The following is a 17,907-nucleotide window of genomic DNA, read 5'->3' on the forward strand; positions in this document are numbered from 1 at the left end:
CGTTAGCTAAAACATTCACTGAACACAGCTGAGTTCAAATTAACGTTAGTAAACTGTAAATTGCCATAAGTTAATTCTCGAGGGTCATATCTAGTGCTATTTTTACCTTCTTTATAAAAACAATACATCGATATTATACGTGTAGGACGGTTTATTAAAATAACTTCACATTATAGGCAGGTATAAGTTACTTACTGCAGTAGCAGTCGGCGGTTCGTTTGCTGTCGGTGAATTAAGTTGAAACCCGCCAACCATCGTCACTAGATATCACACTACGCATGTCCTAAACACGGAGATGATTTTTTGCCTGGCAACAGCGGGGCCAGCCCGAGTTACACCATTGGTCGACCGAATGCCACATGACTGAGTGATGGCGTTACACTATTGGTCGGCCGAATGCCACTTCCTGTATCAGATTCAAATTAAAAGCCCTCGCTTCAAATTGATTAAATTAAAAAATAATTATTGATTGATTTATTTCATTTAAAATAATTATTTTAAATTGATTAATTACATTTTACTCAAAGTAAAATAAATACATTTAATTAAAAAAAAAAATCTAAAAAAAAAAAAATCTAAAAAAAAATCTTAATAATAATAAGGAAAAGAAAGCAAATGAGCATGTTTCCCAAAATGTGAAAATATTCCTTTAACATGCATATACACACAGAGAAAAATACAGGCCAACATAATCCCAGATGTCTTCTAACAACCTATATAAACTCCTTGCATCAACATCCACGACAGACTGGTTATGTGCCGCCCTGTTAGTAAGTATAGTCTTTTCATACTTACTGCTAATATTGCATTGGACTGATACTGATACTGTGTGCGCTGCAAATTATTGTGTGTATTATGTAGCCACAAATGGGAAAAGTGTAATGAAGTGTATTTTTTATAACATTCAGTAATATATGAGACAATTGTCCAGCTGGTATCCAACAGTGGTTCCTCCAGAGGATTATCTTCAATTTCAGCCAGTTCTGGACCATCTCTTCTGAGATAGCTGATAAAGTTTGAAGTTGAACAGTTTCAGCATAGCCAGAAAACACTCCCCAAAGAGGCAATAAATTGCAAATATTTCATAGAAACATTAGATTTAAAAAGGATGACTTATTGTATAGATCAGTACATTTCATGGCATATTTATTATTGTCAGATTCTTAAAGCTAAAAAGTTATTTTTGAATCTTTTATAGACTTTGTCATGAGTTATTTCGTTTTTAATTTATTTTCCTTTCCTTATATCAGACAGAAAGGATCCTGTCATTTCAGACATGAATTTGTCATCTGTCAACGGCACTTTAACTGTAATTGGGAATCAGCGGGACCGCTTCACCACAGCTGTGACCAATAATGTGATTGTCACAGCCCTATGCATTTCTATCAACTACATCAACGGCACCCTGGTCCACACTTTCAGAAAGCACCAGGTCTGAAATTTGTCATTGCTTTTATGTATGTGCAAGAAATACAGAAGAATTAGGACACAGCAGAAGAGGATGGTTCTAACATGCAAATATCTCTCTGCCTTTCTCTTCAAATCATCTTTCCCACTCTGCTTTAGGCAAACAAGTGTCAAATTTTGAATTTTCATAGCTTAAACAAATCTGTTTTTTAAAAACATATGAGATCAACTAGAGAGGAGTAAATTATGCACTATGCCCAATTTAAATATCTAGGATAATAGCAGGTTATAAAAGAAACAAGAATCGTATCAAGCTGAAGCAAAAGAGTACCATAAAAATGTTGGCAAAAATATAAGACAACCATGTAAGACAGAACTGCCATTAAATACAATAATATAATTTGTTCCCTGCTTGCAATGTTATGTTCTCTATTTTTATGCATCAGTCAGTCATATTCAGGAAAATCTTGTCTTTAAATCTGTGAATTTTTTACTTATCATACATAGATTAACAGATTACATAATGTGCTGTTATTTACAAAAAAAAACAAAACAACCTACCTCTCAAAGGCAAGGTGGCGTTCATTTATTGGTCATTTATTTGGGCTAAATTTGCAATAATCATTAGCATGTTGTTCAAATATTCTTAAGTTATGAAATTCATTATCGTGTCAAGTGTGGGAGTCAACTAAAGCTGACTGCATATTCTGCTTTTAATGTCATGTAGTGAAATATTTCCTTTATTTTTAAAAACAAAAGCAACAAATGACTAAAGTCATAATTTACTAAATAATATAATTATAAACTTCCTATGCTTGAACACCTTGTCTTCACTAATTGTATCTTTCAGATCTTCAGTTCAAACCCTCGTTACATTCTGTTCATCCACCTGGTGATAAATGACATGATGCAGCTGATTCTGTCAACTCTTCTCCACATCATCAGCTACGCCCTGTACACAATCAATGTACCCTTCTGCCTCATCATGCTGACCATTACCATCCTCACCACCCTCAACACCCCACTAAATTTAGCTGGCATGGCAGTCGAGTGCTACATCGCTGTCTGCTTTCCCCTCCGGCATGCACAGATCTGTACTGTCCAGAAAACCTATATCCTGATCGGTTTGATCTGGGTTGCGAGTGCATTGTCCATCCTACCAGATATCTTCATCCTCCTGGCCACAGAACCTCTGCAGTTCTTTTACTCAAAAGTGTTATGTGCCAGAGATTACGTGTTCAGAAGCAACTACAGCCTGAAAAAGAGGGATGCATCACACATTGTCTGTCTTGTCCTGGTTTGGCTCACACTCTTATACACTTACTTCAGGATTCTGTTTGCTGCCAAGGAAGCAACTATAGGCATGAAAAAAGCCAGAAACACTATTCTCCTCCACGGCTTTCAGCTGCTGTTATGTATGCTTACTTACGTGAGACCCATGTTTGAAAAAGGTCTGCTCTACTTATTACCTAAACAGTTCTTGGCCATACGCTTTGCCTCCTATGTCATTGTCCAGATCCTGCCACGGTTTGTTAGTCCCACTGTCTACGGACTACGAGACCAGACCTTCAGGAGATATATGAGAAGGTATGTGCTTTGTAAAGTGAGCATGAGCAGCCATCCAGAAAATATCATCATGTCAAGCGTGAGGACTGCTGCAAAACTGCACTGAAAGTTTCTCTGTCTCCAAACACATTCAAGCAAACAATATATTATGTCACATCTACATAGTAAATTTATCTTTATCTATCATAAATTGATCAACAGTATATATAACATGATAATTTACATTAAATTATTGTGGTTTTATTTTCATTTTTTGTTTATGTTTCAGTAGCAATGGTATTTTAAATGCACGTGCTATGAGCACCATAAATACATTTCTATACCAGTGGTTCCCAATTGGTGGGTTGTGGTCCACTTTTTCTGAGTGGGTTGTGAGCATTTGACCTTGTTAAAAATTTTAAAAACTTTGAAATGTAGGTAGTTTCCAGAACAACACTTTTATTTCAAAGTACCATTTCCTGCATTCTAGTTAGTAGCAGCACTACCACATGAAACTTTACAGTACCAGTAGCCTATTGATTTCAAGGCTTTGTGGGTCACGTGACCCTCGTCTTGCACATCTGTTGACTCTAGCGACTTTCCAGAGACGGAGAGGAAGTTTGCTTCACAACAGGTTGAACAAAAGTGACATAGAATATATTCCTCTTGATTTTACTGACATTGAACAGAAAAAAGAAGAAAAAAGTTATGTTTTATGCAGTGAAATACTGGCCTGGTTTGAAACCTAGCTTGATAACAACATTTCTTCTCTTTATCATTTTCAAACTGCAGATGTTGTATTTCCCTGTTCTTTGTATCAGGCCTGTTTACAATTAGTTTTAGTAGTAGAACCTAGAAGTGTAAAAATAGTTTTGACTAAGACTGAATTAGTTGTAACTGCTGTTGCAGTGCTTCTAATGTTTTTTTAAATGTTCGTTTTAAGCCCTAATATCACTCTCTTGCTACAATGCCTCTTATGTTATTGAGCTTTAAGCCTCAGTTGTACTTAAGTTATTTTAGTTTTCATGTTGTTAAGGGGCCCTGTTTCATCACAACAAGAAGGTCATGGGTTTGAATCCACTGACAGGTGGAATAGATGGATGGAAATGTACTGAGTGGGTGTTAAGTCAGTGTGTGGACCATGACCTGATACCTGAGGGAAAATCTGGACCCTGAGGCAAGACCAGTTGGGAACCAATGTTCTCAAATTTTTTGGGAATATTTTCAAATTTTCCATTTCTTCCCTTTCATTTCTTCTCAGTACATCCAAAATGGTCACTGAGACTAGATATAAATGATGATTTTGTATAAAATATTTTGTATGTTGCAAAATGGTTATGATGGTAACTATGGTAAACAGAGGCTGATACAGTACAATTTTATCACAAGTTATACAATCACTTAATAAAAACCTTATCTCAATGATTAAAATAAAGCAATCTCTTAATAAGACGTAATATACAAGTGTAACTCATATGTAAAAAAACACTCTCCCCTAGAGGGTAAAATAAACTGCCAATGTGATGGAACTAAGGGGACATGGAGTATGATGACTGAGTAATTTATTCAACTTTTGGAGGTGGTCACCAAACTAAGATATCAAACACTGCTGAATGGATAGATATGAAACTGTATACAGGCATTCATGTTTCCCAGAGGATGAATCCTGATAACTTTGGTGATCCTCTGACTTTTCCTCTAGCATCTATCAGATGTGTTGCCATGATATTTGGTAGGCAATCATCCTCCCTTCATGATTAATTAGAATGACTTTTAATAATTTTGATTCCTTGACTTTTCACCCAGCACAATCACCAAATCATAATCTCAGTTTGTCCAATAGTTTGGTTTAAGACCAAATCCCTGCAAGACGTTAATCTAAGATGCTGAGCAGCTTAAACATGACCAACAAACATCAAAATTGTGTTTGTTTTGCTGGTGAATTGCAAACAATATGATATGATATGGCCTTACTCCATTTTTCACATTACTTTCGATACAAATGAGCTAAGCTACATCTTGATCTTCACATAATTTAGTGTTTAATTCAGGGTCAATTAATTGATTAGTCTATCAATTAAAAATTAAAAGATAATTTCTTTATCAGATTAATCATTACGTGATTTATCAAAGTAATTTACCAAATTACTAGTTCCAGCCTCTCAAATGTGCCCTATATGGCTGCATTCATCACATTCCTCGATATATTTGAGGAAAACTGCTCTAATGTCAGGAAAACATCAGTCAACAGTTATATCCGAAGATGCTACAGTGCAGCTGACAGTACATCACAACACTGGACTTCCTCAAATGACAAAAATTCAATCAATGGCATGAAAGCCAATTCAAAACCTTTATTTAAACCCCGAAAATCACTGAGGTTTCTCTCATTTGCATTGATATCGAGATACAGAGAAATATGCAGTTAAACAAATCAAAGAGGATAATACTCAGTGAAAACAACTGCATGCTGAGGTGAAGTGGTTTCAGATCATCGTCTTGAATTTTCCAGGGGTAGCAAGAGTGTCGACCCTGAGGATGTGTTGAAGATAATTCCATGCATTTAGTGCATAAAAACTAAAGGCAGATTTTCCAAGTTCAAAATAAACCTGCGGGACTTGAAGCATAAGACAGTTAGTAGAGCAGGTTTGGTAGGGTCCTGTAGTCCAAACCAAATACCTACATATTTATATTCTATTGCTACCATTCAGCACGGATAGGTGTAGACTGTTAAAATCAATATCTCTTGCTCTAAAAAAAAGCATGAACTTTATTTTGCTTGCATTGAGTCCTGGTTTAAGGTTGACAAGTGCATCTTGAAGAGCAGTAAAAGAAAGTTGTAGGTTCTCAACAGCAAGTTGTTCAGGGTCAGAAAAACAATACAGAATAGTGTCATCTGCGTAAAGAGAGTGGGCATTACAGTCAGTTAGAGAAGTATTCTTAATATAAATTGTAAACAAGGCAGGGCCCAGAACTGATCCTTGTGGAACAGCTTTTGTTACTGGTACTGGCTAATAATTATTGAGATAGCTGTTGTCTCATCCCTTGTACAAAGGAACAGTAAGATTAGTATAAAATTAAATATGTGTGTTATTTGCTCAGTGACAAATGGAGTAGAAAGCGAAGAAAGAACAGATTGAGTTTATCTGTTCCAGTTGATTTCTGGGGATCAAAGGTTTGTAGTGCACTGGCTACATCACTAGGAGAAATAGGTTGTAATGTGAACTGAGCAGTGTGGTTTACAGGGTATATACAAACACTATTAATAGGTGTGGGTCCTGTATACACATGTTTAAATAAATGACCACCAGCAGCAAAATACTTATTAAAGGTTGGCAGATTTCTTTCTGGTTGGATAAGAAAGACAGTTTTTTATTTTTCATAGAATTTACTGCCCTCCAGAATTTTGCCAGATTTGAATATGAGCAGCAAATTACTTCTAAATAATAATTTGATTTGGCTTTCATTATAGAGGCTGTGCATTTATTTCTTGGTTGCCTAAATGCAAGCCAGTGGGATGGATCCCCTGAGCGACATCAGGCTCTGTTTTTAAACAGAGTTTAAAGTTCAGGGGAAAACCAAACCAAGAAAAGTGTAAATAAAATTTATAAAGTCACATCACAGGATGACAAATGATGCTTTGACCTCACTGTCATCATCATCATCATCATCATCATCTTCTACTTTTCCCTTCTCTGGTGAACACTGAGGAGGACGATGACTAAAAAAATCAATCAAGCCCAGTTCTGAGATGTTTATAAAGGCTCATCTGTCGAGCTGCCTGCCACCTCTGTCTGACTTGGACTCAGGTAGGTGCAACAGGAGAGAGATGGTGGAGAAGTAGATGATGATTCAAACATTTAAATTTTTACTATTTGGCAAACAATATTACTATGTGAGTTTGCTCGCATGTCGGCAGTTAATCTGTTCACATATTTACATTTCAAAATTTAAATTGTAATATATTTAAGATTTTAAAATATGTAATTTAAACACTCTTTGTGCTGGAAGGTGCTCTTATATTTGGTGGAATTCACATGTAATGTGATCTTTTGCCTGATAGTGATTTAAGCAAAATCTTGCAAGCTGACAGCCAGTGTTTATCCCAAGGCGCACTGGGACTGCTAAGACTGCCGTATTTGTTTCTACATTTAAGGTAAAGCTCAGTTTAAATACCACTTTTGCACTGCCAAATTCACACATTGTGTAACATTGTAATTGTTTGATTCAATTAATGTGTTTTGTACTGAAAAATACAGCAGAACAGTAACATTTCAGCAGCTGACTGAGGTTTGCAAAAGTAAGATAAGTAAGAAAGTTTTATAATATACATAAATAATGATATTATGTACAAATTTTCAGGCCTTTATGCACCAAGGTTTGTTAATTAACACTAGCATATGTTTTAACATGATGTTCGGGTTGATGCACATGTCAGACAGGTAGCTGGGGAGAAAAAAAGGCTGGAGGTGAAAAGGGAATAATGGCAGAGCGCTGCATGTCATGAAATTTAATTTAAGAAGGAAATTAAATGTTTGTGGTTTACAACACCTGAGCATTTAGGGAATGTTTTGAACTATTTTTCACCAAACAAGGTGAACTATAGTGCTTATGTTTGCAATTTCAGGTCTCTTCTGGGATATAAAGAATAAAGTAAAATATAGGAATAAACATCTACATTTACAGCAATGAGGTAGTAGAACTCAATAACTTAAAGCATCTTTGTGTGAAATCTCATTGATTTGTTTAAGTACATGACTTTCTATAAAACATAACAGACCAAAACATAAATAAAATACCAGATGTTATTTTGCACGGTTTTGAGTTCTTAAGTATAATGTACATGTATCATGCAGTTTCAATACACTAACCTTATACATATTTGTATTTTTATTTATAAAATTGATTAATTGCACAGATTGAGGGTAATTCCTTTATATATTTGTAAATTTGTATTTCTTGTATTGTATTTTGTCTCACTCTCTCTCAGGTCTTGGTGAAATATGAGCTCATCAGTGGATCCTGGAGGCAACATGACTTTTCCTTCTCAGGTCTGGTGATCTGAGTATAGTCTCTTTACCATTTGTTTTGAAATTAAAATTTGCAGCAATGAAAAACTACAACTCTTTTTGATTCGCTTGTATTGTTGTATTGCATTTTGATGTGAAAAGTCTCTAGGTCATTATTTCAGTGTAATCTTTGTCAACAGCCTGCTACTGTAGGTTTTCTGTTTGTCAAATGCACCACATGTAGATAAACCCTTTAATTCTTATCAAGACAACAATATTTTAGGCAAAGTAAATTTGTCACCATTATTTCATTCATTGTGCCCACATCTCCAATAAAAAAAGGTAATTTTGTTTTGATAAACTATGAAACAAATCATCAAACCCTGCTGGTGCCAAACTTTATGGCTCTAACATTGAACGTATGTCTAAACACACATGAATCGTTGTCCTCACAACGTAACTAAATTATTGCCTGGTCTGGTACCTCTTATCTAAATATTAAACCTCAAACTGAGCTCTTTTTGTGTCCTGGTCCAGATTACTGTCATGTAGAGCTGAAAGTTGATTCATTTTGACAGTTATTTAGATCAGTTAAACATGTTTCCTAAGTCTTCTGCAGTTTGTGCTCATAACACACCAAATTTTACACTTTATACTTTTACTTTTATATCAACAGTACATTTCAAACAAGAGTCAGTGGGGTCAGCTGATGGAAACAGTGACTGAATGATGATAAATGAATGAATCCTTGTATGTGAATTGAAGTCATTTCTATTTCCTTCTCTTTGGCTCCCTCTGTTGTTTGCTCAGTTTATGCTCGTCAGAGACACCTTCACCACAGCATTTGTGAAGAACCTGATTGTGGTTCTGGTCTGGATCATCCTCAGTTATATCAATGGCACCTTGGTTGCCACCTTTTTTAGACACCAGGTACATGCAACACACACACACACACACACACACACACACACACACAAACACACACACACACACAGCCATATGTAAAACTCTGCAGCTTTTCTTGTTTTATATCATTGTAAATTCAAGATCTTTGAGCTTTGGACTGTTGTTAAGACGTTGAAGATGTAACCATGGGCTCTGGGAAAATGTGAAGGGCATTTTATTCTATTATCAGACACTTAAACTAAAAGATTTATCTTTTAATCCACAAATACTCAAGAATGAAAAAAAAAAAAACAATTTTTTTCCAACCCTATAACACATTTGGTCAGTTTTCACCACAGTCATTCAAACATTTTCCATAAAAATATGAAAACTGATGAAAAATGATAGCAATGTAGTACTTTCTTAATATTTAGACACGTTGTGATTACCTCTATATTGATTTCAAGACTCAAATATGGAATATTGAAAAGGTATGTTTAATGCTTCAAAAGGGCATTATTCACTGCACTTTTATAGAGCTGCTACGATTAGTCAATTAATCAATTAATCAATCGACAGAAAATTAATCAGCAACTATTTTGATAATAGATTAATCGCTTTAGTCATTCTTTAAGCACAAATGCCAAACATTTGCTGGTTCCAGCTTCTCAAATGCAAAGATTTGCTGCTTTTGTGTGTTTTTAAATGATTGTAAATGGAATATTTTAGGGGTTTGAACTGTTGTTCTGACAAAACAAGACATCTGAAGATGTCACCTTCTGCTGTGGAAAATTACAACAGGCATTTTCCACTATTATCTGACATTTTATAGACTAAACGATTAATCAATTAATCAATACATTAATAGATAATGAAAATAACTTTTGTAGTAAATAATCTACTCTTTTGCTTAAATCTGCCAAATAGCTGCTGATTATGTTACAGATTAATAAAAAGCTGAAGTGCCGACAGGAGAAAACAATGAGCTGAACAGATAAAATAGATGCATGTAAACACAATTGGTGACCTCTGTCTTTTTTCTCTCACTCCCTCTATCAACACTACCTCTCTCACTATCTCACAAAATTAATCAGCCACCAATTTGATAATTCATTAAAGCATTTTTCAAGCAAAAGGGTTCAGATGTGAGGATTTGCTTGTCTTTCCTTGTCTCACTTTATAGTAAACTAATTATCTTCTGGACTGTTGTTCAGACAAATCACTTTGAGGACATCACCTTGAACTCCTTGGACTGGGAACTGTGAAGTCATTTTTGTCTATTTTCAAAAGTATTGGAGAATTAATGATAATTAATGATCAAATAATCAAGAAAATGTTTAGTCTAACATTTGTTAATCACGCCTCATACTACAAGACTCTGAGGATTATTTCTTCGTCTGCTCATGAAAACTACATGTTAATCAACAACTAATATTATATTACAATCAATTATTTATTTATTATTTCCAGCTCACCAACAACACCAATAATCAGACTAATCTCTTTTAATCTCTTTCTATCTCTTTCCTGAACCTCTAACCATTCTTCACTCCCCTCTTTCTCCCTTTGTCTTCCTCCAGGCCTTTTATGAAGACCCTCGCTACATCCTCTTCATCCACATGGTGATCAACGACGCCATCCAGCTGACTGTCACCATCACGCTCTTTGTCCTCAGCTACATCTTCTACAAGTTAAATGTCTCATTCTGCTGCTTCTTTATCCTGGTGGCTGTCTTCACCACCAGAAACACCCCGGTCAACTTAGCTAGTATGGCCATAGAGCGCTATATTGCTATTTGCGAACCTTTACGGCACTCCCACATCTGCACAGTGAGGAGGACTTACATTGTCATCGGGTTGATTTGGTTTATATGTGTGGCTCCGGATATTACAGATCTATTTGTCACACTGGCGACTGAGTCCCTGAGCTTCTTCCATCAGTCGGTGTTCTGTTTGCGCCAGAATGTGTTCAAAGACCCGATCCTGGCATACAAAAGACAAGCTTTTGATATCATCTATTTCTCCTGTGTGTTTCTGACTCTGGTCTTCACCTACCTGAGGATCCTGTTTGCAGCCAGGGCCCTCTCCACAGAGAAGGTGTCAGCCCAGAGAGCCAGGAACACCATCCTGCTCCACGGGGCACAGCTGGCCATGTGCATGCTCTCCTACATCTCCCCCAGCGTGGAGATTGTCCTGCATCTAATCTTCCCCGGCCGAATCCTAGAAATCAGATTCGCCAACTACCTGATCGTCTACATCCTGCCGCGGTTCCTGAGCCCGATCATCTACGGTGTCCGAGACAAAAAGTTCAGGAAGTACCTGAAGATGTACTTTGTGAGCAACAGATGCAGAGTCAGAGTGCAGAAAGTGGCCGCACAGGACAAAGACAGCATATAACAGATCATATAGCCAGAGGGTTTAAATAAAGGTATTCAATCTTTATTTAACCAGAAATTTTGATTTTCAATGTTTAGTTAACATTCAAAATGTATTTATAGAGTCACAATAAAGCCACTGATAATGGCAAGATGGTTCATGTCAGTAAGAAATGTTTTATTTATATGTACCTCTGCTACAAAAAAGAATAACGCTGTAGTTATGGTTATTTGTTCAACTTTCCAGAATTTTATGGAAGAAATTTGCCTGTTCATATAATGCAAGAGAACAACATCTTATTTTTTCTAACTGAGACATTAAATAGTAGAAATTAAACTATGATATCAGGTGTAGTCATTGAAACAAATGATTTTTGACAACAGGAATGGAGCCACAGTTATATTAGAACAGCTAGCCTGCTCATACAACAAAAAAGACAACAACTCAATGGGGTTATGATGTATTATATAGAACCCACTGCTTTTCTTGGAAAGACACGGCCTACTCTGCTAGTACTCGTTGGCTTCACTGGTTGGGCTGGTTAGGTTTAGGCATGAGGAGTGAGACTGGTTAGGGTAAGATAATCAGGATAAGCCAATCAGAGGCAGAGTAGGTTGGGTCTTGCAATGAAAAGCAGTGTGATCCATAATAACGCGGTTGGGATACTGTGCAGTACTAATCATCCATACAATATCCGGTCTATGCAGCACTGCACTCTGTATCCAAACATAAGTTGTGGAATATAATGATATTATACACAGAAAACACCAACCTGTCAGTCAGGACAGTTGGCTCTTGAAGCTGCCACAGTGAGCAAAGCAAGGCAGCACACACATGCATCTCAATCTCAAATGGAAAGGATCATGACCCTGTGGCACAAACCATTTTATAATTACATCTAACTACATTTCTGCTACATGACACATTCATCATTTTTCTTTTTGTTAAATAAAATAAAATGATTTATAGCTAATGGGGTTTAATCAATTAAATCCATTAGCTATGGATTAATTTCCCTATTTATGTCATTTTCTAGTTTCTACAAATCACAGGGAGGCAGAGTGAAACACTTTGAGATCCTCTACTAATACCATTCAGATCAATCTGTCTCATTATTGGCTAAAATATATTGGTCTCATACATACATATAATTCCCCAGAGTCCAAGGTTACATCTTTACATGTCTTATTTTGTCCAAACAACAGTCCAAAACCCAAAGATATTCAGTTTACTATCATATATGCCAAAGAAAAGCTTCAAATCCTCACATTTGAGAGGCTAAAAGCAGCACATTTTGGGCATATTTGTTTAAAAAATGACTAAGATGATTATTTGATTATAAAAATAGTTACCAATTAATGTTCTGTCAATCATCTAATCGATTAATCAACTGATTGTTTTAGCTCTATTTTTTTATTGACTTATTTGCACTGGTGGTTTAGATTTGAAGTCTGTCTTGATGTGGTTTAATTTCTCGACTCTTCTGTCCTCCTGAACCTGACTGGTCAACACTGGTAAGATTATTGCTCACGGTGTTTGATACCAGAGTAGAAAACTCAGATGTCAAAATGTCCTTCATTAGTTTTCTAAAAACCAGTTTCAACACGAATCAGAACTATCAGATTAAAAATGAAAATAAAATCCTGAATACACCCAACAACTGATGGCTTTCTGCTCTTCTCTTAAATTCAAATAATGCTCTGACTAGCATCAATTAACATGTTTTTCTACTGTTCATCTTCCTCACTGGCTCAGGGATCAGAAGTCTCCTTACGCTCATTACAGGAATCCATAACATAACCTGTGACATCATGACCTTTACTCTATCCCTATGACAACCTGATCAAAACACACACACACAAGCATCCATACAAATCCTTAAATATGAGATAACAGGCTGCAGGAGGAGGTCGCTGACACTGTCAGTGACTCAACAGGTGAGATCTGTCATCAATCATTTTATCATCTCTGAATATAATATCACTGTTATCTCTACTTTCTGTTCCAAAAGCTTCATGATACAGCTGATATTGATGTTAAATTACATTATCATTTTAAAAAAGTTTGAAAAGGTTTTATGTTGTAACTTCTACAGTCCTTCTGACCGTATCAATACTGCAGGACATTAAAGTGTTCAATATGTGAATATGCAGCAGTAAAACTACATTATTATTTTCATGTGATGTCATACAGAATGATAAGAGGTCTATGTTTGTATATGATGTATTTGTATGCATTTATACTGTGAAACAGTTATTTAACAGGAGTTGTAATATAGTATTTCTAATATTTTACATTCTAATGAGTCCCACAATCCCACTGTTACAGTGTCTCAGATGTTTACATTTTGTCTTTAATTTATAATTATGAATTATATTACTCTTACTATATCCTGTAACAAAATTGTTCAGTAAACTAAATTGTTTTTAATGGGACTTTAATAGCTCTTAATACGTCATAAAGGGATTTCCTCTGATCTGACTGCAGATTTGGGTGAACACTGTGAGCCATGAATACCTGACAACAGGTGAATGGGATATCTGTGGTTGTAGGTGTGTATGACTCAGGATGTCTTTACATTATATTGTAAAATATCTCAATATAACTCTGCCTTTCTATTATAATTTCTGTATTGTCCATGTACTGTATGACAAAGATTAGTCCATTTCAGTAAAGATATAAACCTTTCATGCATTTTATATACTCATCTGCATTCCTTACTGCACATCTTTGTGTTATTTGTTCAGGATATTAGATGTTATCACATACAATGAACATTCTTGTAAAAACCATTTGAAAATTTGAATCCATGTACTCTCATGTGTGCAAACTTTTCAAAAGATGTGCATTGTAGTGCATCTTATAATTCTTTGATATTGTCCTTACGATCAAAAAATGAGAGTAGAAACTGTAACCCAATAAGTTTTTATTTCTATGTTCCTTCAGGTTGTGAGGAGGAGATGTCAGTGATGCTCAACTCCACCTCATCCAACCCTTTGGACCTGCTGATGAGTAATACCAGCTCTCCACTGACAGGGGGCGCTGTGACCGTGCCTAAAGACAGCTTCTCTAATGCTCTCACCAAGAACATAGTGGCCATGCTGGTATGGCTCGCCCTCAGTATCATTAACAGCACCATGGTGCACACCTTCCTACGACACAGGTACACACGGCCATCATGAGATTATTCCTGAACACAGTTTCATGGTATGTTCAATCATTAGTGTTTTGCATAACACAGTAAAAGATCTAGAAACAATATATAAAGCAGCACCTGCAGATAATTGCAGGCACAAAGCTGCAGTAAAACATTCATTGATTGTTCTAAATGTACAAATTATGCAATCAATCTCTCTACGGCTATTAGATAAATCAATTTTCAGTGTTAACATACAGTATCTATGTTACACCCAGACTATTTGACCTCATAATGTAAAGTCATTTCCTGAATAAGCACTCTGCTTTAACTTGACTCCACTGTCTTCAGGGTAACTATCCTGTTATTTAGAGCTGAAACAATTAGTCAATTAATCAATTAGTCTACCAACAGACAGTAAGCATTACTTAAAGTAGAAAGTAATTTTTTAAGCAAAGATCCCCTGTTACCACCTTCACCAGTGTGAGGATTTGCTGCATGATTTGCAGTTTATTATATTACCTGATGAGCTTTTTTGTTTTTGACATTTTATACACAACAAAACAGCAAAATCAAAAAAATTATAAGCAGATGAATCTGATGCTGATGAAAATAATCATGAGTTGCATCCCTTCTGTTATCATACTGTTCTGACACACACACAGCCACACAGTGTCCATCTCTCTCAGCTCTTGTTTATCTCTGACTCCAGCCTCTTCTATGAGAACCCCCGGTACATCATGTTCATCAGTATGGTGATCAACGATGCTCTGCAGCTAAGCCTTGTAACAGCTCTCTACGTGGTCAGCTACATCTTCAGGAAGATCCATGCATCTGTCTGCTGCCTTCTGGTGATCCAGAATCTACAGAATAATCACTAAAACTATAATAATGCTAAATAGCCCCCCTGTTTCACATCTACAAGCAGTATATAAACCGTTAAAATGGTTCACACAGCACTATAATGTAGTTGTAAGTTGATATAAGTGTTTATTAATGTATTTGTCAGCAACTATAACTCCTCTTAAAGGTATTCATAACTGGATTCTGGTATATAAACAGATAATGACAATATAGTAAAACACAGTTGTAAGTTGTATTATAAAATATGTCTTCATAGGAGAATTTATAATGTTAAGAAGTACTGTACATTAATAAACACTTAAAAATGTCCTTATATCAGCTTACAACTACATTATAGTGTAGTTGTAATATTTATATACAGCTAACAAATGCTTAATAAAGTAAAATGTTACCACTTTTTATCTTTTCCTCTCATCTGACCACCACAACACGACCACTTTGCCTCTCTCAGATCATGACAGCAGTGCTCACCACCCGCTCCACCCCTCTCATCCTGGCCGGGATGGCTGTGGAGCGTTATGTCTCCATCTGCTTCCCCCTCCACTACAGCCAGATGTGCACCGTCCCTCGCACTCTCCTCCTCATCTATGTCATCCTCCTCCTAACCGCCACCCCGCCCGTCACCGACCTCCTCATCACCGTTGTCAAGGAGCCTCCAAGTTTCTTCCAAACCTCTATTTTCTGTGACCACTCGCTCCTCTTTCAGGACCAGTCCATCTACTACAAGAACTGTGTGTTTGACGGGGTGTATCTCTCCTTCGTGGCTCTGACGCTGCTCTACACCTACTGCAAGATCATGCTGACTGCAAGAGCGGCCTCCATGGGCCTGGCCTCAGTGAAGAGAGCGAGGAACACTGTGCTGCTTCATGGAGTGCAGGTGGGTGAACTTTCTCATGCTGGGATTTTTACTTCACATAGGGCAGAAACTCTGTGTGTATCTAAAAATATTAATATCTTTGGGACTTGGACTATAAATGAAACGAGTCAAAAAAACTATCGCGGGTTCTGGGATATTGTGATAGGTATTTTCACCATTTTCTGACTATTGTTGACCTTTTCAGTATTTATAAAAAGTATCACTCATTTGCAATGTTTTGTACCAGTTGAAAGATGTTAGCAACCTGAGAATCATGAAGTATACTGTTTGTTGTAAATGTTGGATATTTATTTGAGTCCATCATCACAAGTATTAAGTTTATCCCGCTTGTTTCTTGTCCTTGTGTTTCAGTTGCTGCTCTGCATGCTTGCCTATGTGGTTCCCTCCCTTCAGGCTGCTCTCATCTCCCTTTTCCCCCGTCTCAGTCTGGAGATTCGTTACATCTTCTTCCTGGTCGTCTACATCATCCCCCGTTTCCTGAGCCCCGTGATCTATGGTTTTCGAGATGAGCAGTTCAGGAAGTACTGGACGCGGTACCTGGCTTGTTGGAGCCACAGCATCATCAGGGTCAGGCCAGTGGTACTGAAAGCGAACCTGCAGGTGAAATAATAACATCTGGAAACCACCAGAGAAGACCAACTGACTGTCAGTCTGCTGCTTGTGAGCTCCTGGTTCAGTTCAAATCAATGAAGGATGATGAAGGTTGCTCACAGTTTTTATTGCTCTGTGGCATTCATTTGGTTTGAATTCATGGTCTCTTATACAGCAAACATGGTGAGACAACAAGTGCTGGAAATATGAACACTTTTTCAGAATCAAATGTATGTCACTGTGTACAGTAAGCCAGCTTTTAACAAATGTTTCTGCTGATATATAGATAAGCTCAATACGATCAAAAGATCAAGACATATGGATGGATGGATGGATGGATGGATGGATACAGAAGCTGAATGTCAAATGCTGTTCAAATGTGTTTATAAAGCACTTTAAATAAAGCATAATAAGACCTGAGATGTTTTAGTCTTGCAGTTAAGCATCCATATTAGGGTCATTAAGTACTCCACACAGAGGTGGTGCATATGACATATAGTGAGCAAATGTGTATTTTGTCTTGTTTAGATCCTGTCTGTAATTTTATAATCCACCAAGAGAACCCAGTGGAATCCTGGAGCAAATTATTTAAAGCCAGAAACCAGGTTTTACGTTCTCTATCTGTGCAAAATTAGTTTTTATGTACAATAGTAGGTAAAAAAAAATACAGAGCTCTGGTGAGCTCTGTCCAATGTGCTGATTGTGTCCTCAGATAGCAAATTTGCTGTGGCCCAGATCCAGCCCACATACTGTGTGGAATGATACACTTGGGCAGTCTGCTCCTGTATCCCAGATCTGGGTCACAAGCAAGCAGTATGTCAACCAAGAACAAACCAGATAAACCAGAACTGGCCCACATCCAGAATACACATACCTGAGAGCACCGCATCTTTACCAAAAAAGACCCACATTTGATTTGGGATATTTGGACCATATTTGCTACTTGCTGTCTGGGCCAGAAGAAGGCCAGCAGTGCCACATCATTGCCTTAACTGGCCCACTTCTGTATGCTATCTGGGTCTGTGTGGAGACAACACATAATGCCACAGCTTCAATAGATCTCACTGTAATAAAATTACTCAGTGCAGACAAAACATGCACAATACATTTAACCAGTAAAACAACGTGACATAAACTATGGTTAACTTTCCAGGTTGTTTGATTTGTTTGGTGTGAGTGCAACTGGTTTAGCTTCGAGGTCTGCAACTAATGATTAAC

General features: G+C 36.8%; 3 protein-coding genes across 3 annotated transcripts; all 3 read left to right on the forward strand.

Annotated features, from left to right (window-relative positions):
* The first annotated feature begins 1,276 nt into the window (after positions 1–1,276).
* Positions 1,277–3,079, forward strand: LOC137180783 (odorant receptor 131-2-like). The gene is made up of 2 exons (XM_067586030.1): positions 1,277–1,432; positions 2,258–3,079. The coding sequence occupies exons 1-2, from the start codon at positions 1,277–1,279 to the stop codon at positions 3,077–3,079; spliced, it is 978 nt and encodes a 325-aa protein (XP_067442131.1).
* Positions 3,080–8,774: 5,695 nt separating this feature from the next.
* Positions 8,775–11,426, forward strand: LOC137182211 (odorant receptor 131-2-like). The gene is made up of 2 exons (XM_067588546.1): positions 8,775–8,891; positions 10,427–11,426. The coding sequence occupies exons 1-2, from the start codon at positions 8,775–8,777 to the stop codon at positions 11,240–11,242; spliced, it is 933 nt and encodes a 310-aa protein (XP_067444647.1). The 3' UTR covers positions 11,243–11,426.
* Positions 11,374–16,993, forward strand: LOC137180784 (odorant receptor 131-2-like). Its single transcript, XM_067586031.1, has 5 exons — positions 11,374–11,386; positions 14,168–14,384; positions 15,070–15,208; positions 15,673–16,098; positions 16,450–16,993. Exons 1-5 carry the CDS (start codon positions 11,374–11,376, stop codon positions 16,705–16,707), a joined length of 1,053 nt encoding a protein of 350 aa, XP_067442132.1. The 3' UTR covers positions 16,708–16,993.
* Positions 16,994–17,907: the final 914 nt, after the last annotated feature.

Source organism: Thunnus thynnus, chromosome 4, assembly GCF_963924715.1.
Source record: "Thunnus thynnus chromosome 4, fThuThy2.1, whole genome shotgun sequence".
Taxonomy (NCBI): domain Eukaryota; kingdom Metazoa; phylum Chordata; class Actinopteri; order Scombriformes; family Scombridae; genus Thunnus; species Thunnus thynnus.

Excerpts from the sequence above, each read along its gene's own strand:
- LOC137180783 (XM_067586030.1), top strand. The coding sequence starts at position 1,277 with ATGAATTTGTCATCTGTCAACGGCACTTTAACTGTAATTGGGAATCAG. Across the intron at positions 1,433-2,257 it reads ACACTTTCAGAAAGCACCAG|ATCTTCAGTTCAAACCCTCG; the intron begins GTCTGAAATTTG and ends TGTATCTTTCAG.
- LOC137180784 (XM_067586031.1), top strand. Across the intron at positions 15,209-15,672 it reads CATCTGTCTGCTGCCTTCTG|ATCATGACAGCAGTGCTCAC; the intron begins GTGATCCAGAAT and ends TGCCTCTCTCAG. Across the intron at positions 16,099-16,449 it reads TGCTGCTTCATGGAGTGCAG|TTGCTGCTCTGCATGCTTGC; the intron begins GTGGGTGAACTT and ends CTTGTGTTTCAG.
- LOC137182211 (XM_067588546.1), top strand. The coding sequence starts at position 8,775 with ATGCTCGTCAGAGACACCTTCACCACAGCATTTGTGAAGAACCTGATT. Across the intron at positions 8,892-10,426 it reads CCACCTTTTTTAGACACCAG|GCCTTTTATGAAGACCCTCG; the intron begins GTACATGCAACA and ends GTCTTCCTCCAG.